Here is a 24933-nt window from a genome sequence, read left to right as displayed (position 1 = left end):
CCGACCTCTAAGGCTCTTTCCAAATCGAAACCCGCTGTGATTCCATGAGCAGAATGCAAACCTATCTCTGTAGTCGTCTTTTTTATTCAACTTCATTTCTTTTGTTTTATTTTGTCATTGTCCTTTTCTACCTCTGAGCATAGGTCCCTGTGGAAGATAACAAACCCCAAAATGAAGTCGACAAGACTTGGCATAGCTCCGACTTAGACTGGGGAAAGGAAATGAAGCTGACAAGGTGAGGGTCGCTGTACACTTCAAGGCAGAATGGAGTAACACCTTATTCACTAGGTACCAGGTGGATATGCCAATTTGGAGTGAGTGACTTGGAGCTGTGGGACCCCTCAATGGAGGCCATGTTTCCCGGGCTCTAAAGCTCCCTTCTCTCGAGAATGCACAAGCTCTTTGGAAAAGGAGGAAAACCTTCTCATACAATTACATTTTTCCTCTGATTTGCATTGTTTAAAAAAGGTCTAGTACTCAAATCTTTAACACTGGCAAATCTCTCAGCCTCTTAACGGAGTGGTCAAGGGTTTGCAGAAAACGTTTCTGAAGAGAAAATAGGCTGTCTCCACCCCCTCACACTCTTTGGTAAATACTATCTTTTTTCTTTCTTTCTCTTCTTCTTCTTTCTGTTTTAATTACCGTACTGAGAATTTTACCAGATGATTTCTAGAAGCTGATTTATGAACTAATCGGGCACTTCAGCTGTGCAGAGGAACAAAGACTTTTTTTTTCTTTTTATTGGTCCTCAACTGAGGCATATACCTGTCTGATGGCGTTGGCTCATTCCGCACATGCTCAGTTGAACAGAAATCTTCATATTGAATACAACCTAACAGCGGCAACACCCATAACCTCACTCCCTGGCTGACCCTGTACCATCCACTCCCTGTAGTTGCATTTTTATCCTGACATGCCTAACATTCGTAGGGAGTAAAAGGGGCAGAGTAGGTAGTGGGAATTTGGGAGGGGGCAATATACAAAGGGGTTTAAAGTCTCTATGACCCTGCTTTCCTGACCTCTCTCTAGGCTGTCTCTATGGGGTGTAGGCGCTGGATAGATATTTGAATTTGGGGCAGAATGCGGGAGAAGCAGTCTCTGTAAATTGCCAATTGTTGTTGCACATCTTCCTGGACAGTTTTTGTTTGGTCGTTTTCTTGTAGGTGGACAACACTTCATCCACAATCCTCGTTTTCATTAAAGAGTGACAGTGGCACTAAAAGCATCAGCCGCCTAGCAAGATCTGGAGTGACAACCTCGCCGCCTCTGTTCTTGCTTTCCCATTCATTAGGACCCTTTCCCAGCCTCCTCCCCCAGCAGAAACTGGGAAAGGCTTCTCGTGGTTACAAAAGGAGGGAGCGGCCGGGCTTCCGAGCCTCTCGCCTCAGAGAGCCAAGGAAGCGCGTTCGGTCGCAAGCCTTTTGTCCCCGACCCCTTCCGCGGCTTGGTCGCGGGGGTGACGACCCCGCCCCGCCCCCGCCTAAGCAGATGCCGCCCGCGTGCCTCAGCCCCCCACCCCTTCTAGATTCCCGGCGCCCGCCGGTTTGCCGTGACGTGGCCCGCGGCGCGCGCATGCGCCGCTCTCCCCGGGCTCTTTCCCTGGGCCGCCGCCTCCCGACGGGCTGGAGTGGGCGGGGCCTGTGGTTCTGGAAGTCGTGCGGCCGGAGTGGGAGGAGGGCTCGTGTGCGAGAGGAGGGTGCTCGGGGCTCGTGAGCTGGTCGGCGGCCGAGGCGGCGGAGGAGGAGCTGAAGGCGGCGGCCGCGGCTCCCGCCCGCACGGAGAGCCAGTCCCGCGAAGCCCCCTCCCACTCCCAGGCGGGCGGGCGGCGGCGGCAGAAGGAGGAGAAGGAGGAGGGAGCGTCTCTGCCGCCGCCACCTCCCTCCGCGGCGGTCTTCCCTCCATGGTCCTGCTGCGGCCCCCCCTGTAGCCCGAGCTGCCCCGCGCCGCGCCGGAGCCTGCCTCGACCGAGGGAGCGGTCGCGGCCTCGCGGCCCGCGCGGGCTGACGAGAGGAGAGCGAGGCGCCGCGCGGTCCCCGAGGATCCGCACGCCGGGCAGCGCGGCCCGAGCAGCGCGAGGAGCAGCGGGCGGGCGGGCGGCGCCGGGCCCGGGCCGCCCTCGCTCCAGCGCCCCGGCCCTGCCGCCCGCGCCGGGGCGGTCGCCCGCAGAGGAAGGCGCCGCAGTCTCCGGGCCTCGCCGCCCCGCTCGAGTGTCCTCGGCACCGAGGGCTCGCGGGTCCTGAGGGGAGGAGGCGAGCCAGGGGCCGGGCACTGAGCTCTTTGGCGCCCCCACCCCCCGTTTTCGGAGCCCTCCACGCTGCGGCCACTGTCCCCTCCGGACCATGGCCGACGACGACGTGCTGTTCGAGGATGTGTACGAGCTGTGCGAGGTGATCGGCAAGTGAGTCTCTACGCGAGGGAGCGGGAGTGTGGGAAAATGCATTTCAGTGATGCCTGGGTCCTCCCGCACCCGCACCCGCACCCGCCCGGGGCCTGCCCCCTGCCCTGCCCCCCTCCTCCCTCGTCCTCTTCACCCGGGAGTATTTATAGACGTGTACCTGAACCCCCCGCGGGGTGGGTGTCTGGGGGTTTCTCGGCGATCCGTGGAGGCCGACGAGCCGAGGTTGGCCACCCCATGAGGCGTGGGGCCGGCTGAAATCTGCTGTCGGCATTTTATCTGACGGTTGCACAGGGACGTGGCAGAGCCAATTTTATAGTTGCTTCCTGGGAACAGTTGGGCTTATTGTTACCTTGCGTGTACCACAGACCATTAACGAAAAGAGCAGCTTGCATTTCCTTTGCTTCCGTGGAGAGATAGAGAAAGAACGTCCAGGGTTTTAAATTGTGGGGTGTGTGTCTATTGTGCAGGGTATTAGATAGATGCCTTTGTGTTCACCCCATGCCCGGATTGGAGGGGGTCATTTAAGACGGGGTGCGTTCAGTTTCAGCAAATTTTTCACCTGGTGTAGACCAACGTGGAAAGAGTTGGGGGTTTCCGAATTTTTAATGCCTCGTTATGCAATGACTGTTAAATCAGTGTTCGAGGCTTCCCTCGACTGTTGTTGGGATGGTGCTTAGCGTGGTAGCGCCGTCTGCTTTGAGTCACCGGGCTGGTCCAGAATATAGAACTGACAGTCCAAATGCTCATCCTTTCATCTGTGTTGTATAATTACACCAGGGAAAAGCAGGGAATCAGATTAATCACAGTGCTGATTGAGAATTAAATCTGCAGTTCCTCATCTAATTGTCCATTTCTTAAATCTGTTTTGAATAGTTTCCTTTTCATTCTTGTCAAACAGTATTCCAAGTGCACAATCCTGCTAATTTGCTTGTGAGGGAAATGCTGGCGATCTGAAGTTGATTTCCTAGTTCAGCGTGTATTCTGTGGCTTTAGAAGTTGAGGAGATAAGATTTAAGAGAAATTTTTGCATAGTTATTAAGGATTACTAGATAGCTACCATTGAAATATTTTGCCTCTTTTTGGAAGCGGTGCTTTATCGTCTATTTTAAGGTCCGCAGTTGGGAAATGATAGCAGGACCTTAGAGCAGTTGGCTCTATCTCTTTTAAGTTGTCTGCAGTACTGGATTTCAATTTGTTTAAGTGCTGATAACTTATTATTTTCCTTTCATGCTGAGGTATTACAGTGTCTCCTCACATGGTGAAATTGTGGGTAGAGCTTGCTACACACTTTCCTCAGACCCAGTTGATACAAGGACGTGTTACTCCTTGCCCCTATTGTTACATGACCAGCCTGTTTACTGGAAGAAGGATATCCAAATGCGCCCTGGTAAAGTGGTTGTGGAAGTGCTCTAAAGCAGAGTGGTCCAAAAAATATATAATGTGAGCCCCATATGTAATTTTATATATGTAAAATTTCTAATAGCCACATTAAAAAGATTAAAAGCAAGTGGGTGCAATTAATTTTAATAAAATATTTTCTTTTACCCAGTAGATCCAGACTATTATCACTTCAACATGTGGTCAGTATAGAAATCATTAGTGAGCTATTTTACATCGTTTCTTTCATACTCACTCTTCAAAATCCAATGTGTATTTTACACTAACCACACATCTCAATTCTGACACTAAGCTAAACTTTCATCGTAAATACTTGTTCTGTATTTAAGTTTCATAAAATTTGCATTTGCAAAAGTAGATTCACATACCCAAGTTGTTCCAAACATACCTAAAAGTTTTCTAGTAACTGAATCAAGTATCTCTTTCTAAATTAAAATTAAAAATTCAGTTCCTCATTTGAATTAGCCACATTTCAAGTGCTCAGTAGCCACATGTGAATAGCACAGTTCTAGAGAGACAAATATGTCACAAAAAAAAAGTCTCCTTGGTTTCTTCATTCTTGGCACCCAGTGAAGGTAAATTAGGTGTTTCCCCAAAGCCCCCAAATAATTATGTGTGTGTGTGTGCATGGGGGGAATGATGTTTGTTGTGTCTTAGTTATATTTGATTTAAATGAGCCAGCAAAGTCATAATCGGAAAATGTGAGATTAAAATGTTAATTCTGTTGTGATAACGGAAAATAGGCATCATTGAATCAATGTTAGTAACTAGTTCTGATTCCTTGAGGTCTGAAAGAATGATGATGTGACTCTCTGGATATCGAAAAGAAGTGGTCAGCATCACATTAGCACAGTCAGTATTCTGCTGACTTATACTTGATAGAATATTTTCAGGAAACGCCTCTGGTAGAACTAGATTCATCTCCTCTGTTGCTTCACAGCTGCATAAGGATGGGGAGCAAGCTAATTTTGAGGTGATAGTTCCTCTATGGCTACCTTAACTACTGTGAACATGAATTCTCATTCATATCCTACAAAATCTGACTTGGCCAGTGCCGCTTATAATATGTCATTCCGTGAAATAATGAATTCAAGGTAGCCTTTGTGGCAGAGAATGTAATGATAGTGTTCCTCACCGTGTGTAAAGGTTGAAGGTTTTCTCCGGTAAATTGTCTCAGCATATATTGATCTGGAAATTGAAATTCACTTGAGATTTTCTTGCAGCGTCTCTGACAGCATGCATTTTAACTCAGAATTTGTTCAACTCTGGATTTAAACAGAAAGCCCTCACTTGTACCGAAAACCTTGTTGATTTCTATCCAAGTTCTCTGGAATTGTGATTTTTCTTTTATAACAAATTAGTATCACAAGTTGTTTTTGACCCCTAGGGCTTAACAGGTTTAAATTTTCACTGAAGTGCTTTAAAATGGATTTCACCTTTTTACCATCAGTTGACCACGCACTCACTGTCCTGCCTCACTACTTATCTACTCACTCACTCATCCATTAACTTACAGGGAATCGGGTGCCTGGTCCATTATGAATATTGGGAGAATGCCATATCTTTTAAAAAAAATTTAAACTCTTTTCCCCTGTGCTTTTTATTTTTGAAAGTCTTACAAATGGTCCTTGAATGCCTATTGTTTCCATGACATTTTCCCATGTAACATCTTTCAAGAGACTGAAACAAACCTGCAATGCTGTCATTGTCCCAAAACTTCTTGTCTTAGCAAATGTAGCAATTACTGGAAAGGAAAGGTATTATGCAAATACAGGCAATCAGCTAATTTTTATGGTTGTAAGCATTTACTGTATCTTTTGCAAATTGATGGTTTTATAGGCAAGTGCATAATCAGTAATATTACATGAAGGAAATTTTAAAATGATTCATCCAAATTAAAGCATAAAAATGCCTACCTTCATGGTACAGCGGTTTCTGTGAAAGAGAATAGCAAAATGTACACTTTACGCCTTGTGTAGGCTGAATATTTGCCTCAGTATTTAGTAACCTGTAACTTCTGACTTTCCTGCTTTGGTAGGACATAAACTAAAATTGGAATGATGCAGCATGACCCCTGCTCAAGGATGACATGCAAGTTTGTGAGGCATGCTGTATTTGCTTACACCTCAAGAGCACTTATCATATTTAATTACAGTTACTTATTTATGGGTCTCTCTACCTAGCTAACAGGGAGCTTCTTGAGGGCAGGGAATATATCTTACACATCTTTCTCTTAACACAGTGCCTGCAATGTAACAGTTGCTCATTAGCTATGGAGTGAATTGAGTAGTTTTAATAAAATCTCATTAAAAGGCAAAAAGCATGTTTATCAACCTCAGAGCAATTATTGTCCCAAAAGGCTGTATTAAAGTAGTGGTTCTCCACCTGGCTGCATATTAGAATCACCAGGGGAGCTTTTAAAAAGATCAATTCAAGGGGCTTGTGTCAGAGCAATGAAATCAGAATCTCTGGAAGTGGGTCCTGGTCATTGGTATTTTTTTTCTAACGCTCTCTAAGTGATTCTCATGTGCAGCTATGATTGAGAGTCATTGGTTTAAAACTTAGGTTATGTATGTAATATTTTGGGACTGGCTTTTCAGACGCTTACGGTTTTTAAAAACTAGAATAAATGTTTTGGGGGAAGTATTGAAGCCAAAAGACCAAGACGTGGATTTTTTTTTTCTCTACATTGTGTTCCTGAGCCTTATTGTATAAGAATTTTGTTTCAGCCTATGTTTGGCTTTGATTTTTTTGGGTCTTTTAAGATTCACATTGATTTATGACACTCACCTAATGCTAATATGGTGATTGTCTGATGACAATGAGAACAAGGATTGCTTCAATAACAGTTGATGATGGCTGTCTACTATAATGACTTAATTTAATATTAAGAAATCTATCAGTTTAGTATGGATTGTGTTTGGACATACACTCTATTAAAAGGGTATAGTTAAGTTGCTTATATACTTTAAATCTCATACTTGCAATTCCAATAATGCTGTTTGCCAGAGAATTGAGTTAAATGCAGCCTTTATGTAAATACCAGATTAATAATATGTAAAATATATAATTTAGCATAGAGAAAAATTCAGCTTTGCTAATTTGTCCTAATTACTGTGGCTTTCACATATATTGATTTGCCCAGTGATTTGGGTTTCTAGTACCACAGGGGGGAGTGTTACGTCATGTTGGAACACCTTCCCTGGGAATTTTGGCTAGACGTGGTAGGTAAACGAGTTGTTTTTTTTTTTGCGGTTCGCGGGCCTCTCACTGCTGTGGTCTCTCCCGTTGCGGAGCACAGGCTCCGGACGCGCAGGCTCAGCGGCCATGGCTCACGGGCCCAGCCGCTCCGCGGCATGTGGGATCTTCCCGGACCGGGGCACGAACCCATGTCCCCTGCATCGGCAGGCAGACTCTCAACCACTGCGCCACCAGGGAAGCCCCAGGTAAACGAGTTTTTAATGTTAGGAAAAGGTCAAGTGTGAGCCTGAAGTAACCAAGATTTTTCCAGAAATGAGTATATGTTCCACGAAAGAAGTGCTTGATCAGAGTGACAGTCATGTAACAAGGGAAAAGAAACACAATCACCAGCTAAAGTGCTGGTGCCCCAGGAAGATCCAAGCTGTGGGGCAGGCCTTACTGGGAGGAGGTAAGCAGTGTTGATTCCTGTTGATGGATTTTGATTCTGGGACCACTTTGGAGGGAACTGAGCCACTCAGTTGCTTTTCTGCCTGTGCACAACCTTCTCAGAGTATCTTCACGTCCGCTTTTTACAGACTGCGTTAGGACTTGGAGTTCCTAAAGTGTGGTTTGCACGTTGTCTTCATAATGCTTCCTGTGATTCCCTTACCTTCCATGACTGACATGTTCTATAGCCTTGACACATGCAGTTCACCCCTTTCCATTTTCCCCTTGTATCTGCAACAGTTTCACCTGCCATACTGCATCTCTCTAATGTCCCTTGTGTTTTTGGATATTTCCTTTAAATTGAAAATTCTTTCAACCATCTTCAGTTACAGCTCTACTCAGTAAATTAAAGAAGCAAGTGTACCTCACTTTTTGAGATTGTCCTTGAATTATTGCATTTTTGTAAATGTTTTCACATTTTAAATGTGGCAGAAGCAGTTTAAAGGAACTTTGACATAGATTGTCCACAAGTAAAAAAAAATCTTTTATAACTTAACATGCCTACTTCGTAAGGGAAGTTGCCATTTATGCCTTCTAATATTAGGCATTTTACATATGTTATCTCCTTTCATTGTTCCCATTTTACAGAAAACACTGAGATTCAGAGGGGGGTGAGTAACTTGCCCAAGATCACATGGGAATCCTACCAGTTCTAAAGTCCGTTCATTTCATGCTGCATTCTGCTGTTGATTCCAGTTGTGAAAATGCTGCAGTGAGTTTCCTTAAAATAAGGCGTATGTCTTCATTTTCAGAGTTTATTTACTGCAAAAATTTTTTTCTTGGCCGTGCCACACGGCTTGCGGGATCTTAGTTCCCTGACCAGCAATTGAACTCGGGCACCCTGCAGTGGAAGCGTGGAGTCCTAACCACTGGACTGCCGGGGAATTCCCTATTTACTGCAAATTTTAATTGTTCGACTTTCTGGTTAAATTTCTTACCTCTTCAGTAGAGGTTCCATACTACGGTTCATTTTCTCATCTTTTTGTCCTTTTGTCTTTCTCTCTAATGAAATACCAGTGTTTGCCACCAAACTGATAAGTTTATGCATGGAAATGTAGAATCTTGACCATCCATCCGAACTATAATTTATTTTGGAACTTTCTCCACCCCTTTTACTCTCCAGCTTTTTCCTTCCAATTCCCCTACCCCAACAGACAGAATAGTTGATTGATTACTCCTAACTTGCCAAACTAGAAGTAATGAGGTTTCAGAGATAGGTGTTTGTTGGGAGTGGGGTGGGGTTGTTTCCACAGGGCAGTTATTCCTATATCCTGTGATAAAAATACTGAAATTGTTTTCTCTGACTCTGAAAACTGTATACTGAACCACAGCTGCTGAGTGGTGAGCGTCTCAGCTGTCTGCCAACACTGCACACCTAAGTAATCAAGTGACTGAGTTACTGCTGCAGAGCAGGTACCTAACCATAGCCACAAGCTGATGGGGTGTACAGCTCTCACATTTTTGGTTTTATTTTTTAGTTGCATCTGAGAGTGCATATTCTAAACCATCAAATATGGCATTGGATTTATACTGCAGGGTTCAAGGTGGTAAAGGACCTACTTTCCTTTCTCTCCCAGAGTCACGCATTTATCTGGGTATCCCATCTTTCAACTGAGTAAAATGTAATTACCCTGATGGCCAGTCCCTTGGTATCTGTGAGGGGATTGGTTTTAGGATCCCTCTCCCCCGCACACACTAATACCAAAATCCGTGGATGCTCAAGTCCCTTATATATAATGGCATAGTATTTGCATGTAACTAATGCACATCCTCTCTTATACTTTAAGTCATCTCTGGATTACTTATAATACCTAATACAATGTAAATTCTATGTAAGTAGATGCCGGGAGGCAAATTCAAGTTTTGCTTTTTGGAACTTTCTGGAATTTTTTTTCGAATATTTTCAATCCACAGTTGGTTGACTATGCGAATACAGAACCCGGTGGAGGGCCGACTGTGTTATGCTATGATTGGTTATAGAGCCCAAATCAGCATAGGAGAGTCTCTCTTTGACTTTCTATACTGGGAAGATTTCGCTTCTGAAGCTAGTTTTGACTTAAAGTTCATATATGTTTCCAATTTTGAGATTTAGTAATATTCCATTACTTTTAAAAATTAATTAACTAGTTTTTATAAAATTATAAAATGAATTTTTTTTTTTTTGTGGCACACGGGCCTCCCACTGCTGTGGCCTCTCCCGCTGCGGAGCACAGGCTCCGGACGCGCAGGCTCAGTGGCCATGGCTCACAGGCCCAGCCGCTCCACGGCACGTGGGATCCTCCCGGACCGGGGCACGAACCCGCGCCCCCTACATTGGCAGGCGGACTCTCAACCACTGCGCCACCAGGGAAGCCCCTATAAAATGAATTTTAAAATATAGATGATGCAAAGGTAAATAGTGAATCTCTCTCCTTTCTCCCACCATCCATAGCTCTGTTCTCCAGAGGTAACCATTGTCCAGTTTTTGTACAACCTTTCTGGAAGTTTTTTGTTAAAAAAACCTGAAATATTCATTTTACATTGAGAATAGTGTATCTGATGGCCTTTCCATATCCATCTATATATCTGTCTAACTCTGTCTCCCCTTAGCCTGCTGCCTAGTATTCCATGATATGGATTGGTACTTTGTCTTTGAATTGAGTGCAGACCATTTCTAAGTGATCATTGCTGGAAATATACAGGTGGAGTTTGGGGGAGAGGTCTGGAATGATAGTGAATATTTGGGAATCAACTGTGTGGAAGTTAAACTATGAATGAATGAGTTCTTGGGGGTTGATGGAGCTCGGGGGGGAGGTGTTGTGGTTTGGAGTATAACTCACAAGAGTTAGAAGAATCGGGATAGCTGGACATCACAGAAGTCTCGAGGTTGGGCAGATCAATAATATAAAATGCCAGCACACTGATTGAGGACCAAGAAAAGGCTTATCTATAACAGAGGCAATTTAAAACATCTATCAAAATGAATATAATGTTTAATATTCCATCATGGTGTGACTAAAAAGCGAGATTCTGGCTTCATTTCTGTGGATGTTGGTAATATTATACTGTCTTTCTGTGAATCTATCTCAACACCAACATATTTAGGGTTAAAAAAAAAGTACTTTTTTTTTCACTAGAATTGTGTTTTGCAGATTCTGATGGCTGGCTTTTAGGTAAAACCATTTGGCTTTCCTAAAATTAGGTCTTTTTGATTCCCAAGCTTGGTGCATAACTTTCAATTAAATGGATACCTTTAATGAAATACAGTAAATTTTAGATACTTTTAAGTTCTTGATATTTGTCAAACCATTGTTCTTTTATTAAATCCTTCACCTATAGGGAACTGAATTCTTCCTTGCCTCAAGGTTTCTGGTCCCAGTTGGATAATTGTAGTACTCTCCTCCCCTTTTACATCCCTCTTCCCTCCATCCCCGCCCCCCACAGCTAAATTTGTTCATTGGCTTTTTTTAGTTGTCCACATCCACTCACAATAAGAAACAATTATTTTGTCGCACTTAAGCCAGTTTCTTTGTATCTAAGTGCATATTATTTCATTTCAACTTCTTGTATTCTGTTACACATTTTCTTTTTTATTTCTTTTGATATACTTTTTTTTTTTTTTTTTTTTTTTTTGCGTTACGCGGGCCTCTCACTGTTGTGGCCTCTCCCGCTGCGGAGCACAGGCTCCGGACGCGCAGGCTCAGCGGCCATGGCTCACGGGCCCAGCCACTCCGGGCATGTGGGATCTTCCCGGCCTGGGGCACGAACCCGTGTTCCCTGCATCGGCAGGCGGACTCTCAACCACTGCACCACCAGGGAGGCCCTCTTTTGATATACTTTGTTTAACTTTGTTATCTTTGTTTTGAATATTTGAATCATTTACATTTAGGAATGATGATTGTGTTCTCTCTCTCTCTCTCTGTAGTTTAATAATATCCAAAATATACTATGTTGAATCTGTATTCGGCTTGGTACCTACTTTCCCCCAAGCATATGGATCCACAGTGCTTTGTAGCTTGTAAGGCAGCCCCCTAAGATGTGATCTGGTAACCTTTGGGTACATTGTCACCATTTTCTCCTTATTTATAGAAGGAATGAAGATGGCTGCTTCATGAGCCATTTGCATGGATTAGTGATTGTGAAGTGCAGCATAAGTATTTTTTATTTCTAGAATGTCTCTGAGATACTCAAATTACTTTTGGCAGCTATGTAGATAAGTTTCAACAATTTCCAAATGTGCACTTTCTCAGTGCTAAACACAGGCTCTATTACATAAATAATATGGTGAAATGAACATTCTTTTCTACCATGTGTGTAAAACTGTTAGTGGTGCTAATTAACATTCATTCATTTTTTCATTTATGCATTCATTTCTAGCTGTGTGAGCCTGGGCAAGTTAGTTAACCTCTCTGAGCCTCAGTTTCTTTATATGTAAAATGGTTGTGATAGCATATACCTTGCAGGGGGCTTGTGCGGATTGAATAACATGGTATATGTAAAATGTCTAAAGGTTGTTATTTAAATTGCCATTATCATTATTATTCACCAAATACCCTAGTTCTCCGGCTTCAAGGACCCCTCGGTCCATGAGAGAATTTGACAAACAGTTAAAGCCTATTCTAACTAGACTTAAGTCCTGTTAAGGTCAGGGTCGCATCTGACTTGTTCATCTAGTATCCTCAGCATAACTCGGCAACTGACACATAGTAAGTACTCAGTCGGGAGTTGAAGGAGAGTGTGTTAAGTGAGCAATCCAGAGACTGTGACCACCTAGTAGGAGAAGGAAGTTGGGGAAATCTTTACAGAGGAGGTAGGGCTTGAATGATGTCAAGCTTCCTAGGTAACTTATTTAATCTTTTCAGGCCCGTCTCGTTTAGAAAAAGGAGTAGAGGAATACAGGTAGGGAAAATAAAAGAAATCTTAAAGGTTTTGAAAATGTTCACCCTATTTTATTTTTTAAATTAATAATCCTTATTCTTTAGAGCAGTTTTAGGTTCACAGCTCCTATTTTAGTTTCAGTGACACAGGTAACATAAAAAATTCAAACAGTAAGTATAAAGCTGAAGTTTTCAGGGACACCTTTAGGAATTTGTTGTTGTTCTCAGATCCTATGGTTTGAGTGCTCATTACGTGCTGGACATGGTGTTAAATTCTTTATATTTTTCTAATTTAACTTTGGCCACAGACCTTCCTTTTGAGGCAATCACCCCCCCTCCCCATTTTGCAGATGAGAAAACTGAGGAATAAGGAGATTAGTAACTTGCCCTGGGCAAAGTGGCAATAATAGTGGCAATGTGGGGATTTGCACCTGAGTATACATGGTCTAAGTGCCTGCTCTTCGGTACTGTTACACTGCTTGTCATTTAGTATAAGCAGAGACTGGTTGTCTTTTAAGAGATATTCCTACATATAACACTCTGATGTTCTGATTTTAGATGTTTTAGCAGATTAATAGAACGCCTTGTTTTGGATAACACCTTTTTGAGATATAATTCACACACCATACAGTTCACCCGTTTAAAGTGTACAATTCAGTGGTTTTTAGTATATTCACAGGGTTGTGCACGGTGACCATAATAAATTTTTGAACATTCTCATCACCCCCGAAAGAAACCCTGTATACTTTAACTCTTACTCCCCATCCTTCCCTACCCCAGGTAATGACTAATCTACTTTCTGTCTCCGCAGATGTACCTATTCTGGACATTTCATGCAAATGGAATCATACAACATGTCTTTTGTGACTGGCTTCTTTTTCTAAGCATAATATTTTCAAGGTTCATCCAGGTTGTAGATGTATCAGCACTTCATTCCTTTTTTAAGGCCCAATAATATCCTATTGTGTGGCTAGACCACATTTGTTGATCCATTTGTCAATTGATGGGCCATTTGGGTGGTTTACACCTTTTGGCTATTATAATTAATCCTGCTATGGACATTCATGTACAAGTTTTGTTTTTATTTCTCTTGGGTTTATACTTAGGAGTGGAATTGCTGGGTCAAATGGTAACTCTCTTTGACTTTTTGAGGAATGCCAAACTGTTTTCTAAAGTGTCTGTACCATTTTACATTCCCACCAGCAGTCTATGAGGGTTAGAACGCTTTTTAAAAAAATTAATTAATTTATTTGTTTTTATTTTTGGCTGTATTGGGTCTTCGTTGCTGCTTGCGGGCTTTCTCCAGTTGTGGCGAGTGGGGGCTACTCTTTGTTGTGGTGCGTGGGTTTCCCATTGCGGTGGCTTCTCTTGTTGCGGAGCATGGGCTCTAGGTGTGAGGGCTTCAGTAGTTGTGGCTCGCGGGCCCTAGAGCGCAGGCTCAGCAGTTGTGGTGCACGGGCCTAGCTGCTCTGCAGCACGTGGGATCCTCCCGGACGAGGGTTCGAACCCGTGTCTCCTGCATTGGCAGGTGGAGTCTTAACCACTGCACCACCAGGGAAGCCCGGTTAGATGCTTTTTAATCAGGGGAGTACTGTCACAGCTTGCCTACAGAGTCTGTTCTACACACTGTGACATAAAGCAAATTTTATGGGTTGTTGGTCAACCTTTTATCTCATGGACATATTTATACTGATTTTCAACAGTTTTAGATGTTGTAGAACAAGGGTTGGAAAACTGTCTGTAAACTACCAGATAGTAAATATTTTAGGCTTGACGAGCCACACATCTGTCACAGCTACTCAACTCTGCCGTTGTAGTGTGAAGACAACCATGTGAAAACAAATGTGTGGCTGAGTTCCAATAAAACTTTATTTACAAAAATAGGTGGTGGGCTAGATTTGGCCCTTGGGCTGTAGTTTGCTGATCCTGTTGTAGATTAAAAATGAAACTGGAGCTGACTGTCCAGTTCCCATTCTTGTTTACCCTCAAGGTTGGGTGGTTCTTTCAGTGGTCTCAGTAACCCCATAGTAGGTAGATTGTTTCTACCAAAATATAAAGAAATTAAGACTGGTCCACTGAACTGTTTTCACTGTTAAATGGGGAAGTACTGTACATTTAGGGTTTTTTTGTTTGTTTGTTTGTTTTGTTTGTTTTTACTGCTTTTGGATTCTCTTTTTGATCCTTGGTTAAAGGGGAAGAAACCCATTAAAATTCTTCTAAGATTGTCTGACTGGAGGCAGTATAAATGTGGAGTGCCTGAAAAAAACTGTTTCCTTCATTCTTGCTTATTGCCTGTAGAATGGATGAAAGCAGAGTTGAGAACATACTAGAAATTGTCAGAAATGGAAGATTTTTTTCAAAATATTAGCTTCAATAAAGTTAGGGGAAACATCACTAGCTAAATCTCCATCCCTAATTGGAAAGTTGTGATGTGCCATCTATGTATATTTTATGACTTCACCAAGAGCCCTTGCTAGAGTCATTATTTGGGATTAGGGTGTGTAGTGTAAATAAAACTTCAAATTCTGTTTTGTGTCTGAAATTCATTTCACTCGATACATTTTGTGGTAGTAAACATACACTATTTAGAGTGCTTTGTGGCTTAAAACAACTGTCATTGCCTCTTATGTACATAGGAAAGATAGCATTCTTTGAGCTTATAGATTTACATAATTTGTTTGCAAGACTGGTCTAATTTTGCCATGTTGAGAAAAGCTCCAAAGATTATGTTAAAAGAGGGAATTTTGTATCAGCTTTTGTCTTTGCATTTGGATATATGAAAGGTGAATTAACTGTTCATAATGTGAAATTTCAAAACTGAGACAAGGAGAATCCCAGAATATATATTTAGGAAACAGCCATATATAGGATTTATGGATATTATAGTGTTCTTTTATGTAACTTCCCCAAATTTTATTAAGGCAGCAGTGTCCACCTCTTAAACACAAGCAAAATGAGGTGGAAGGATTCTAAAGTTGTAGTCTCCGATACGATTGGGCACTGAATCTAAATTACCTACATTTACAGAACAGCATTTCATCTACTAGATCATGTTACATTGTCAAGTGGAAGAATGATCATGTTGGAATCTATTTAGACCACTTACTTTGATGAAAATACTTCTTAGGTTGGCTTCAGAGGACAGTAAAAGGCATCTCTTCCTATGATAATCTGTGGACAGTATTACTTATATTACGTTATTTAGGTTAGAAGTTTTTGCTGAATTCCATCTGAGCCATTAGTTCAGAAGCAGAATGGTGAGCTTTTATTTATGTAGAATCTTTACTGGTCTTCTTAGGCTTAATATTGTCTTAACTGGATTTTTGTCCCAGCAGTAATATCTGGCATTGAATTTGAGATTATCTTTAATATTCTTTTCTTTAGTCACTTGTAAAATAGATACTTGTAAAACAAATAAGAAGGCGTTTTCACTAAGAACTTTCTTTAATTATATTTCATGTAAATTAAAAAAAATTGTTACGGGAGTATTCAGATCACAGGTTAAAGTGAGAATGTAATTATCTCACATTATAATCAACATATGTAATACTTTTAAAAGCATGCTAATAAGAATGGGAAAAAACGTCTACTGACCATATGTATTGTAGATTATATTTCTTTCCTTTTTTCTTTCTTTTTTAAAAACATTTCCCTCTTAAAATGGATGTAAAAATGATTTGTGTAAATATCTATTCAAATGAATACATTATCACTGTTGCAGAAAGAGCCTGGGAATCTGGAGAGGGAGATTCTAGGCTTGCTGCTCTACTTTTTGGATTATCTCCATTAATAGTATTTCTCCCATTGCTGAGTGTTTCTATTGTACTGCTGGGAAGGGATCACTACACTTCCATAATCTGTGACCCACTTGCACTAAAGGTAGAGCGTGCTTTAAATTGCCATCTGATTCAAGTTCAGGCTTCTTGGTTAGACTTGCCTGGATGGCTTCAGCATTAGCCCCATGAATGTGAATATGGACTTGAAGATCTTATTAGAATGATATTTTTCCCCATGAAGACACATTCATAGACATAGTCCTGGAAAGACATGTACAAGTTGGATTTGATTAGTGCAGTTTAAAACTTACTAGGAAAAATAGTATTTTAAGGAAAAAATTTTAATTGTGACAAATCAGCATTTGGTTTGTTTTCCTCAGTTTCTTCATCTTGTAAAAGAAGGTTAGTAAAGGCTATATTATCTACCTCATTTGATCCTTATGAACATAAAATGACAAAATTCTTCAAAAGTCTTAAACTACCTTACATGTATTTTTTTTTTTTTTTTTTTTTTTTTTGCTATATGCGGGCCTCTCAGTGTTGTGGCCTCTCCTGTTGTGGAGCACGGGCTCTGGACGCGCAGGCTCAGCGGCCATGGCTCACGGGCCCAGCCGCTCCACGGCATGTGGGATCTTCCCAGACCAGGGCACGAACCCGTGTCCCCTGCATCGGCAGGCGGACTCCCAACCACTGCGCCACCAGGGAAGCCCACATGTATTATTTTGAAATGAGGCACTTCTAATTAGAAATGGGCTTTGTCAAGTATTTTTTGATTTTGCAAGAGTCATTTACTGTTGTCTTTAAAACTGATTTTATTTTCTTGTTTGATTTCTAGAGCTTAATACTTCTCAAATCTTTATAGGACTTGGAACGTGTTGGGTGAAAAATGTTGAATAAAGAGATTTGAGGAAGAATTGTGTGTATTTTAGTGATGGGGTAATGTTTACACTGAAGTCAAAGTGAAGAAAAAAATCCTGACTAGTGTGTTTCCCCTTGCTTTTCTTTAAATTACTTAATTTTATTTGAGCTTTGAAGTTTGGAACTTACTACAAGTGACAAATTTTTGTGGCCAATCTGGTGTGAACTTCAGCAGCTACTTAAAATGTTGAACTCCCTGTTTAGTAGTGAGGTCTACAGCAGTGGTTCTCAAAGTGTGGACCTCACCCTGACCAGCAAAAGCAGTATCACGTGGGAATTTGTTAGAAGTGCAGATTCTCAGGCCCCAGCCGTATAGATCAGAAGCTCTGGGGGTGGGGCCCAGCAATCTCCATTTTAACAGTTCTCCAAGGGATTCTGAGGCCCACTAAAGTTAGAGAACCATTGATTTAGAACTCTAGATCAGAGCTCAATAAACTATGGCCCGTGGGCCAAATCGGCCCACTGCCTGCTTTTGTAAATAAAGTTTTTCTGGAATACAGCCACACTCATTCATTTAAATAATGTCTGTGGGGCTTCCCTGGTGGCTCAGTGGTTGAGAGTCTGCCTGCCGATGCAGGGGACACGGGTTCGTGCCCCGGTCCGGGAAGATCCCACATGCCGCGGAGCGGCTGGGCCCGTGAGCCATGGCCGCTGGGCCTGCGCGTCCGGAGCCTGTGCTCCGCAACGGGAGAGGCCACAACAGTGAGAGGCCCGTGTACCGCAAAAAAAAAAAAAAAAATAATAATAATAATAATGTCTGTGGCTGCTTTCACACTACAAGGGCAGAGTTGAGTAGTTGTAGCAGAGACCATATGGTCTGCAAAGCCTAAAATATTTACTTTCTGGCCTTTACCACAAAAAGTTTGCTGATGCCTGCCTAAGTTGAAGCCTTAGTCGTACTGTTTTCTTGCCCATAACACTGAACTACAAATATCTGAAATCAATAGGCAAACAGCTATTTTTTTGGCCTTTACACCTGACCCTATTATTTCTATAAACCCATTGCTCTCTGATACCAAATTATTACTCAGTGACTAGAGACTTGTGAATGAAAATAATATACTACTGTGCCCTTTCCTTCTATGTTTGGTAATAGTGGTAGCCTGTTTAACAATTCCGTGACATTTCCTCACTGATTTTGCACTGGTATGTCCTTGGTTTTGCTGTACTCTAGTGTAACCTAACTTAATTATCTACTATAGTCTTCATTTCTCCCAATTCTTGCTGCCTTTTTATTTCCCCAAGAGAAAACCCACTTTGTGACTGCTAAGTTTAGGAATTCATGGGAGCTGTTTGGTGTACTCTAAGCCACTGAAATAGCACCATCCCATCTGGAAAATTTTTATCCTTGGCCTGGAGTGCTTTAGTCACTTGTACCTCACAAGGATGTTTATGAGCACATAGATAATGAATACTGTGGGTAATCTTAGGATGTTTACTGGGTGAGTTTTCATTAGTCTTCCCATAACCAGTAATGGCTATTTCTATCCTTAGTTGGACTATCATAATGCACCCTCAGTATTCTTTTGTACTTACTCTCAGGCTTTAAGGTAATTGGTGGTCAGTGTCATATAAAATACAAGAACTGAATTTCAGTGTTGTTCTTATTGATGCACTTGGAATCTTTCTCGCTACCCACACCACCGAAGGAAGTGAAAAAAAGGGGGAGGGGCCTTCTCCCAGTCTCCATTAGTTCTTTTAGTAAGATCAGGCAAAAGTGTTGTTTTTGCAGCTGTGACTCCCTGGTTGTACATGACTGATGTTTTAAGTCAGGAAACATGAGTTGGCTGAATGATTCTGAGCTATATTATTGGTGAGTTTCTTGGGTCCGTAATTTCTTTCAGTCAACTTGGGTTGACTACTTTGGTAGGGGATGCTGGGTAAGACATAGGAAATAGTGAGCTTGAGACTGGAAATGATTGAGTTAGACCTTTCATTTAGGCTTTCCCATTCAAGTTAATTCATACCTTTTGCCCTGCTTACTCATTGCGGAGGCGAGGTACAAGGAGAGAGGGTCAGGCAACGGCCAGCCCTCAGAGTGTGGCTACTTAGGTCTATTGTCAAAAGCAACCCATGTACAGGAGAACTTGAGCTTACTGTTTTGTACAATGTAGTGTGGAAATGCAGTGTTTTAAAACCTAAATTGTTATTTATAGCGATGAATAAAATGTGAACTCTTTAAACGGGAGCAGTGTTCTGCAGCCTAATTGTCCCAGTCAGCACAATAGCCACCCACACGAATCTTCTGAACAACCTCATCATTTCTGTTTTATCTACCTGAAATAGGGGTCAGGGGTGGGTGGTGATGAAAGCTTGGGAAATCACGCCACACTTTAGGCAGGAGAAGTGCTCTGGTGACTCCGGCTGTGTTGTTCTCCCTTGGTGTGCATAAGAGTCTCGGACAGCCCTGCAGAGCTGAAGGTAAGCTTTAATAGTTCCTTTTGTTCATTGGCAGCTGGCCGTGCTTGGGAGCTGGGTGCTACTTCCCTAGAAGCAACTGCCATAGTTCTGCCAAATGTGTGGATTTTAAGCCATTTGAAAGGCTATAATGTTCAGACTCAGAATTTCTTAGTAGGCAGAGAGTGTCATTTAAGGGTACTTATGCTGCAGGGATAAGGTTCATTATGAAATAGACACTGCAACAAGGCCTCCATGTGACATAAACTTATTGAAGCTTGTGTACTTTTAAAACCATATATTTCTTTAATATATCTTTTAAGCTTCATTAGGTCAGGATTCACGGCTGTCATAGCCAGTGCTGTATCTCTACACCTAGGACAGCATGTTCATTATATAGTTGTTGAACCAATTCAAAGAAGGGGAGGACGTAGCCGAGCACATTAGAAAAGATAAAATCTGACCCATAATGCACGAAGTCAGGAGTTCAGATTTTCATTTAGTGCTAATATTTTGCTGCTTCAAAAACCATCTAATTCTCATAATGTCCCTTTGGGATAGGTTAGCAGATATAGAATTGTACAGTATATGCTGAACATAATGATGGAATCCTGAATAACACTTAGCTTCCCTATTGAGAACTGTCAGGTCGTTGTTATAATTAAACTAGATGAATAAAAGACATTTCTAAGGTTGAAATGGAATGGAGAATTTTATGGTGAGTAAAATTACTAATACTTGCTTACCTGATCTGTCTAAAACTGCTTCCTCATTTGTAAAATGGATACAGTAGAATCTACCTGATAGGATTGTTTTAACGACTAAATGAGACAGTGGGTATAAAGCACAGTTCCTGGCACCTTGCAAGTGCTCAATAAATATGAGTTGCTTTCATCATCAACAGTAAGTTTTGAGAGCCAGGCTCTGTGCCAAGTACATCCTCCTTCCAGGTATTGCACCAATTTCCCTTTCCTCCCTCTTTGCTGCCTCACTCCTAGTTCCATCTGGGGCATCCAGGTTGAGGTATGAAGCTGGGATTGAACTTCAGTCACCTAGGCAGTCCCAGCTGACCTTGAGCAAAGGTAAGGGACCAGATGCTAAATTCTGCCATCTGCCTAATACTCTAGCCACTGGCCAGATGTGGCTATTTAAAGTTAAATAAAATTTAAAATTCATCGATTAGACATTTCTCCAAAGAAGATTTACAAATGGCCCATAAACATGAAAAGGTGCTCAACATTGTTAGTCATTAGGGAAATGCAAATCAAAACCACAGTGAGACTTAACACAATAAGACTTGGCTTAATGAGACTTAACTTAAACCACAGTGAGACTAAACATGCACTAGGATGGCTAGAATCAGAAAGATAGACAATAACAAATGTTGGTGAGGATGTGGAGAAATTGGATCTCTCATCCATTGCTGATGGAAATGTAAAATGGTGCAGCCACTGTGGAAAACACTCTTGCAGTTCCTCAGAAAGTTAAATATAGGTTCTACAACCCAGAATTCCACTCTTAGATATATACCAAGGAAAATTGAAAACATATATTCACACAAAAACTTGTACATCAATGTCCATAGCAGCATTATTCATAATAGCCCAAAGCTGGAAACAACCCAGATGTTCATCGACTGATGAATGGATAAATGTGGTAGTTGTACACAGTGGAATATTATTCGGCCGTAAAAGAAATAAGAAATGAAGTGCTGATATGTGCTACCATAAGGATGAACCTTGAAAACATTATGCTAAGTGAAAGAAGCCAGATGGAAAAGACCACGTATTGTATGATTTCATTTAAATGAAATGTCCAGAATGGGCAAATCTGTGGAGACAGAAACTGGATTAGTGGTTGCCAGGGGCTGAGGGGGAGGGAGAGGATGGGGAGTGACTGCTAATGGGTGTGGAGTTTCTTTCTGAGATTATTAAAATGTTCTGTAATTAGATAGTGCTTACTGATTGAGACACATGTTTGTGAATATACTAAAAAAACACTGAATTGTATGCTTTAAAAGGGTGAACTTTATGATATGTGAATTATATCTTCCTCATCTATGTCTGTTTTTTACTGAGTTTCTTTTCCCATTTCTTAGTCTTGGTATCTTTCATGTTAGAGGTATCCCTCAAGCTAGTTGAGGAGGTTGTTTCTGTTATGGAATAGTTGACTGGAAACTCAGTGTACATGAGTGGGGCTTGTTGACTGATGGGCTTCCCTGTGATGTGGCTGGGGGAAACCTGGGTATTTATGAGGAACTAACTGTGAAGTTTTTTTTTTTTTTTCCTTAAGCCAGTCAGTTTTTCTCCTTAGGACTCCTTGAATCTCTTGTGGGAAGGGATTTGGGTATAAGCTTGAATCTAGTATTCAGAAGCCCTACTTAGGACTCCTTGAATCTCTTGTGGGAGGGGATTTGGGTGTAATAAGCTCGAATCTAGTATTCAGAAGCCCAGTCTGGAAAGGGCTGGATCTTTCACCGTTGGCTGTGCAGATTTTTACTTTTTGTTTTCAGTAAAGCATCCCATTTCTGTTCTCAGTTATGGGCGGTGTTCCTGAGTTTGGGGACTCTGGTTCAGCCTCTCCAGAAAGTCTTCTGTTGTGTGGAGAAAAGGCAGTTGCCTGATGCTCTGGTTGAGGTGAAAGAATCTGAGAGTCTTACTGCTCTTTTAAAGGATTCCCCCCCTCCCTTTTTTTGAAAAATTAGATTCCTGTTTCCTTCAGATGTCCATGGAAGCGTCAATTCTTGAACTTTTACCTTCTGCTTTTCTAAGGCCCTCAGGAATGGACTAGCTTATTACTTGCTTCAGTTTAGATGGCCCCACTGGAGGTACTTGGCAGAAAGAAGAAAGATACAACGAAGTCAGTTACCTCTTTTTCAAAGGCTTTTCACCTAAAATTTTGTGGGCCTCTCTCTTTTACTGTCAGATTCTCTCCCACTTTCTCGATCTTGTTGGTTTATATCTTTCCTAATTCTTCACTCTCATGGCTTCTGAAGGGAGGTAGACAGATGCTTATATTCAGTTAGCTATGTTTAATCAAAAGCCCCTCCATCCCTTGAAACCCTCTCTTTTTCTTAGATTTCTAATTACTTCTTGGACACCTGGTTCCATAATTAGAATATGAGCTTCTCAAAGGCAGGAAGCAGGGACTTTATATCTCTAGCACTTATATAATGTCTGGAGTATAGTAGGGTTATTAGATGCATGGACTTTGAATGTGTGCCCCAGTCCACGCCTTCAAAGTTCAGGCAGTTTACCAGTTTGCCTTGGCTTTTACTTTCTTCTTGTACAGAAATTCAAACTAAACAGTGAAATCCTTCTGGTAGATAAGTTGGGAAGCTCTCCTCTTTCCTTGATCCTTGCTTATTCCTTGTCCAAAGTGCATCTAATGCAAGGCCTCACATGCATCCAACCTTCCAGAACCCCAAGAATATGTCAGAGCTTTAAGCCCCATATGGTTGTCTCATTCTCCAGAGCTCCGTTTTATGTATTTGGTTGAGGTCTCATTTGCCCCAACCAGTATTCTAGGCTTAGGCAGCTGTGATGTTTGTTTGCTAATGATCTCTATTGTTTTCGACAATGCTGCGGGCTTGGGGCTTTCCCTTGGAGCTCCAAATCAGGTCAGCTCCCTTTAATGGCAGTGTCAGTGTCCCCAGAGCTGCAATGCTACAGGTTGTAGTGGGGGTAATGGAAGCAGCCCCAAGTTAAAATGCCACAGACCCCGCTTGTACCTAGGATTGTTAGTACCTGCCATCAGAAGTCCTGCTCCCCTTCTTAGATTTTCAATATATTTTTTATACCCATTTATAATTTGATAGCTTTTCCTTTAGTATAAGTAAATAATTTCTGATGGCTGTGTATCATCCCATCATTTGGATGTCTCATAATTTACTTGATAATTCCCCTGTTGTTGGACTTGAGATAATTACTTGTTTAATTTGTTTCCCTTTGCCAAAAGGCTCTAAACTCAAAGAGGGCTGGGACTGTTTTTTTTTTTTTTTTCCAGTTCATCTTTAGTGCCTGACACAGTAATTTTTGTTGAAAGGTTTTTTTCTCAAATTTTAAAATATTATAATAAATAACACTTTGAAGAGTATCTTATTGCCAAAGCTTTATTCAGATTTCAGATTATTTTCTAAGAATGGCATCTAGAAATATAATTGCCTGGTCAAAGGATAGAGACATTTTTTAAGCGTCTTGACATAGGTTGCCTGATTGATTTCTGGAAGGGTTTTACCAGAATGTCTTCTTTTAGCAGCAAATGGTATCCCTAACTGTTGCAGTGTGCATTTGGCAACATTGAACATGCTAATTGCTTAAGTTTCATTGACCTGATGGGCAAAAATGTTATCTCATTGAACTATTTTGTCTTTTTGATAACCAATGAAAGCATTCATTTTCCTCATGTTTAATTTTTTGTATTCCTTCTATAAATTGGCCATTTGGGTTTCCCCCCATTTTCCTATTAGTTGCCTAGTGTTTTTCTTGCTAATTTATCTAAACTTTATAAATCAAACATATTAACCTATATCATTTTCTTTCCTTTTTTTAACATCTTTATTGGAGTATAATTGCTTTACAATGGTGTGTTAGTTTCTGCTTTATAACAAAGTGAATCAGCTATACATATACACATATCCCCATATCTCCTCCCTCTTGCATCTCCCTCCCTCCCTCCCTATCCCACCCCTCTAGGTGGTCACAAAGCACCGAGCTGCTCTCCCTGTGCTATGTGGCTGCTTCCCACTAGCTATCTGTTTTACATTTGATAGTGTATATATGTCCATTGTCTTTCAAGTATTTTTCAAGTTTAGTTTTTCATTCTGTTTCTGATGAGTTTGGATGTGTGGAAACTGACAGTCATACACAAGAAGCCTCTTTATTTGGTGTGATTAGATCTCATAGCTGGTCTGCTTAATAGGAAGCGGTATCCTAAAAAAGTTTATGTGTCTTCAACATGAAAGCTTCAGAATATACATTAAGTAGCTAATTCTTTTATCTTGGGCTGCTTTTCTTTGAATATGAGTCTAATTGATTAAAAATCCGCTATATATTTCTTTTTTACATCTCATCCAAAATTCATCATCAGTGGTTTCTAGTTTTAGATTCTTTAAAGTGGAGTGATGCCTTAATGAGCTGTAATCGATGCAGAATCCTTTCAGGTATTTTACAGATTCCCCCCCCACCCCAGTCTTTTGCAGGTTTGTCACCCACATTTAATTCAGCATCACCTTTATCTGGTCTTTATAGCCGGTTCCTCTCTTTTTGCACTCACCTCCAATGGATGTGACATATAGTTAAGAATTATAGTAACAGGTACACAACTAGCATAAAGAGGAACACATAAATAACTCTTGGTAAGTAGGCAACTTAATTTGTAGAGCTCATAGGCAGGTGTACCACACAGTAACCTGTTAGCCTTGAGCAATCACCGTGCTGTGGGCATTCATTAGGTTTCTACACAGCGGCTGGGGAATGGGTCAGTCTGCGAAATTGGTTAAATA

The 24933-nt window shown here is 41.4% G+C and overlaps 1 protein-coding gene across 6 annotated transcripts in view; it reads left to right on the top strand.

Annotated features, from left to right (window-relative positions):
* Positions 1–2339: 2339 nt before the first annotated feature.
* The window catches only part of CASK (calcium/calmodulin dependent serine protein kinase), a gene marked incomplete at both ends in the record, with an annotated part of 397099 nt that continues 374505 nt past the window's right edge, over positions 2340–24933 (top strand). For all 6 annotated transcript variants that reach the window (XM_079727526.1, XM_079727525.1, XM_079727522.1 and 3 more), the window contains one exon: positions 2340–2398. In XM_079727526.1, the coding sequence (XP_079583652.1) occupies positions 2340–2398 (59 nt within the window). The remainder of the gene's footprint in view (positions 2399–24933) is intronic.

The sequence above is a fragment of the Hyperoodon ampullatus genome (genome assembly GCF_949752795.1).
Source record: "Hyperoodon ampullatus genome assembly, chromosome: X".
Lineage (NCBI taxonomy): Eukaryota > Metazoa > Chordata > Mammalia > Artiodactyla > Ziphiidae > Hyperoodon > Hyperoodon ampullatus.
The sequence above is the reverse complement of the archived record's forward strand: the minus strand, read 5'-3'. Positions and strand labels throughout refer to the sequence as shown.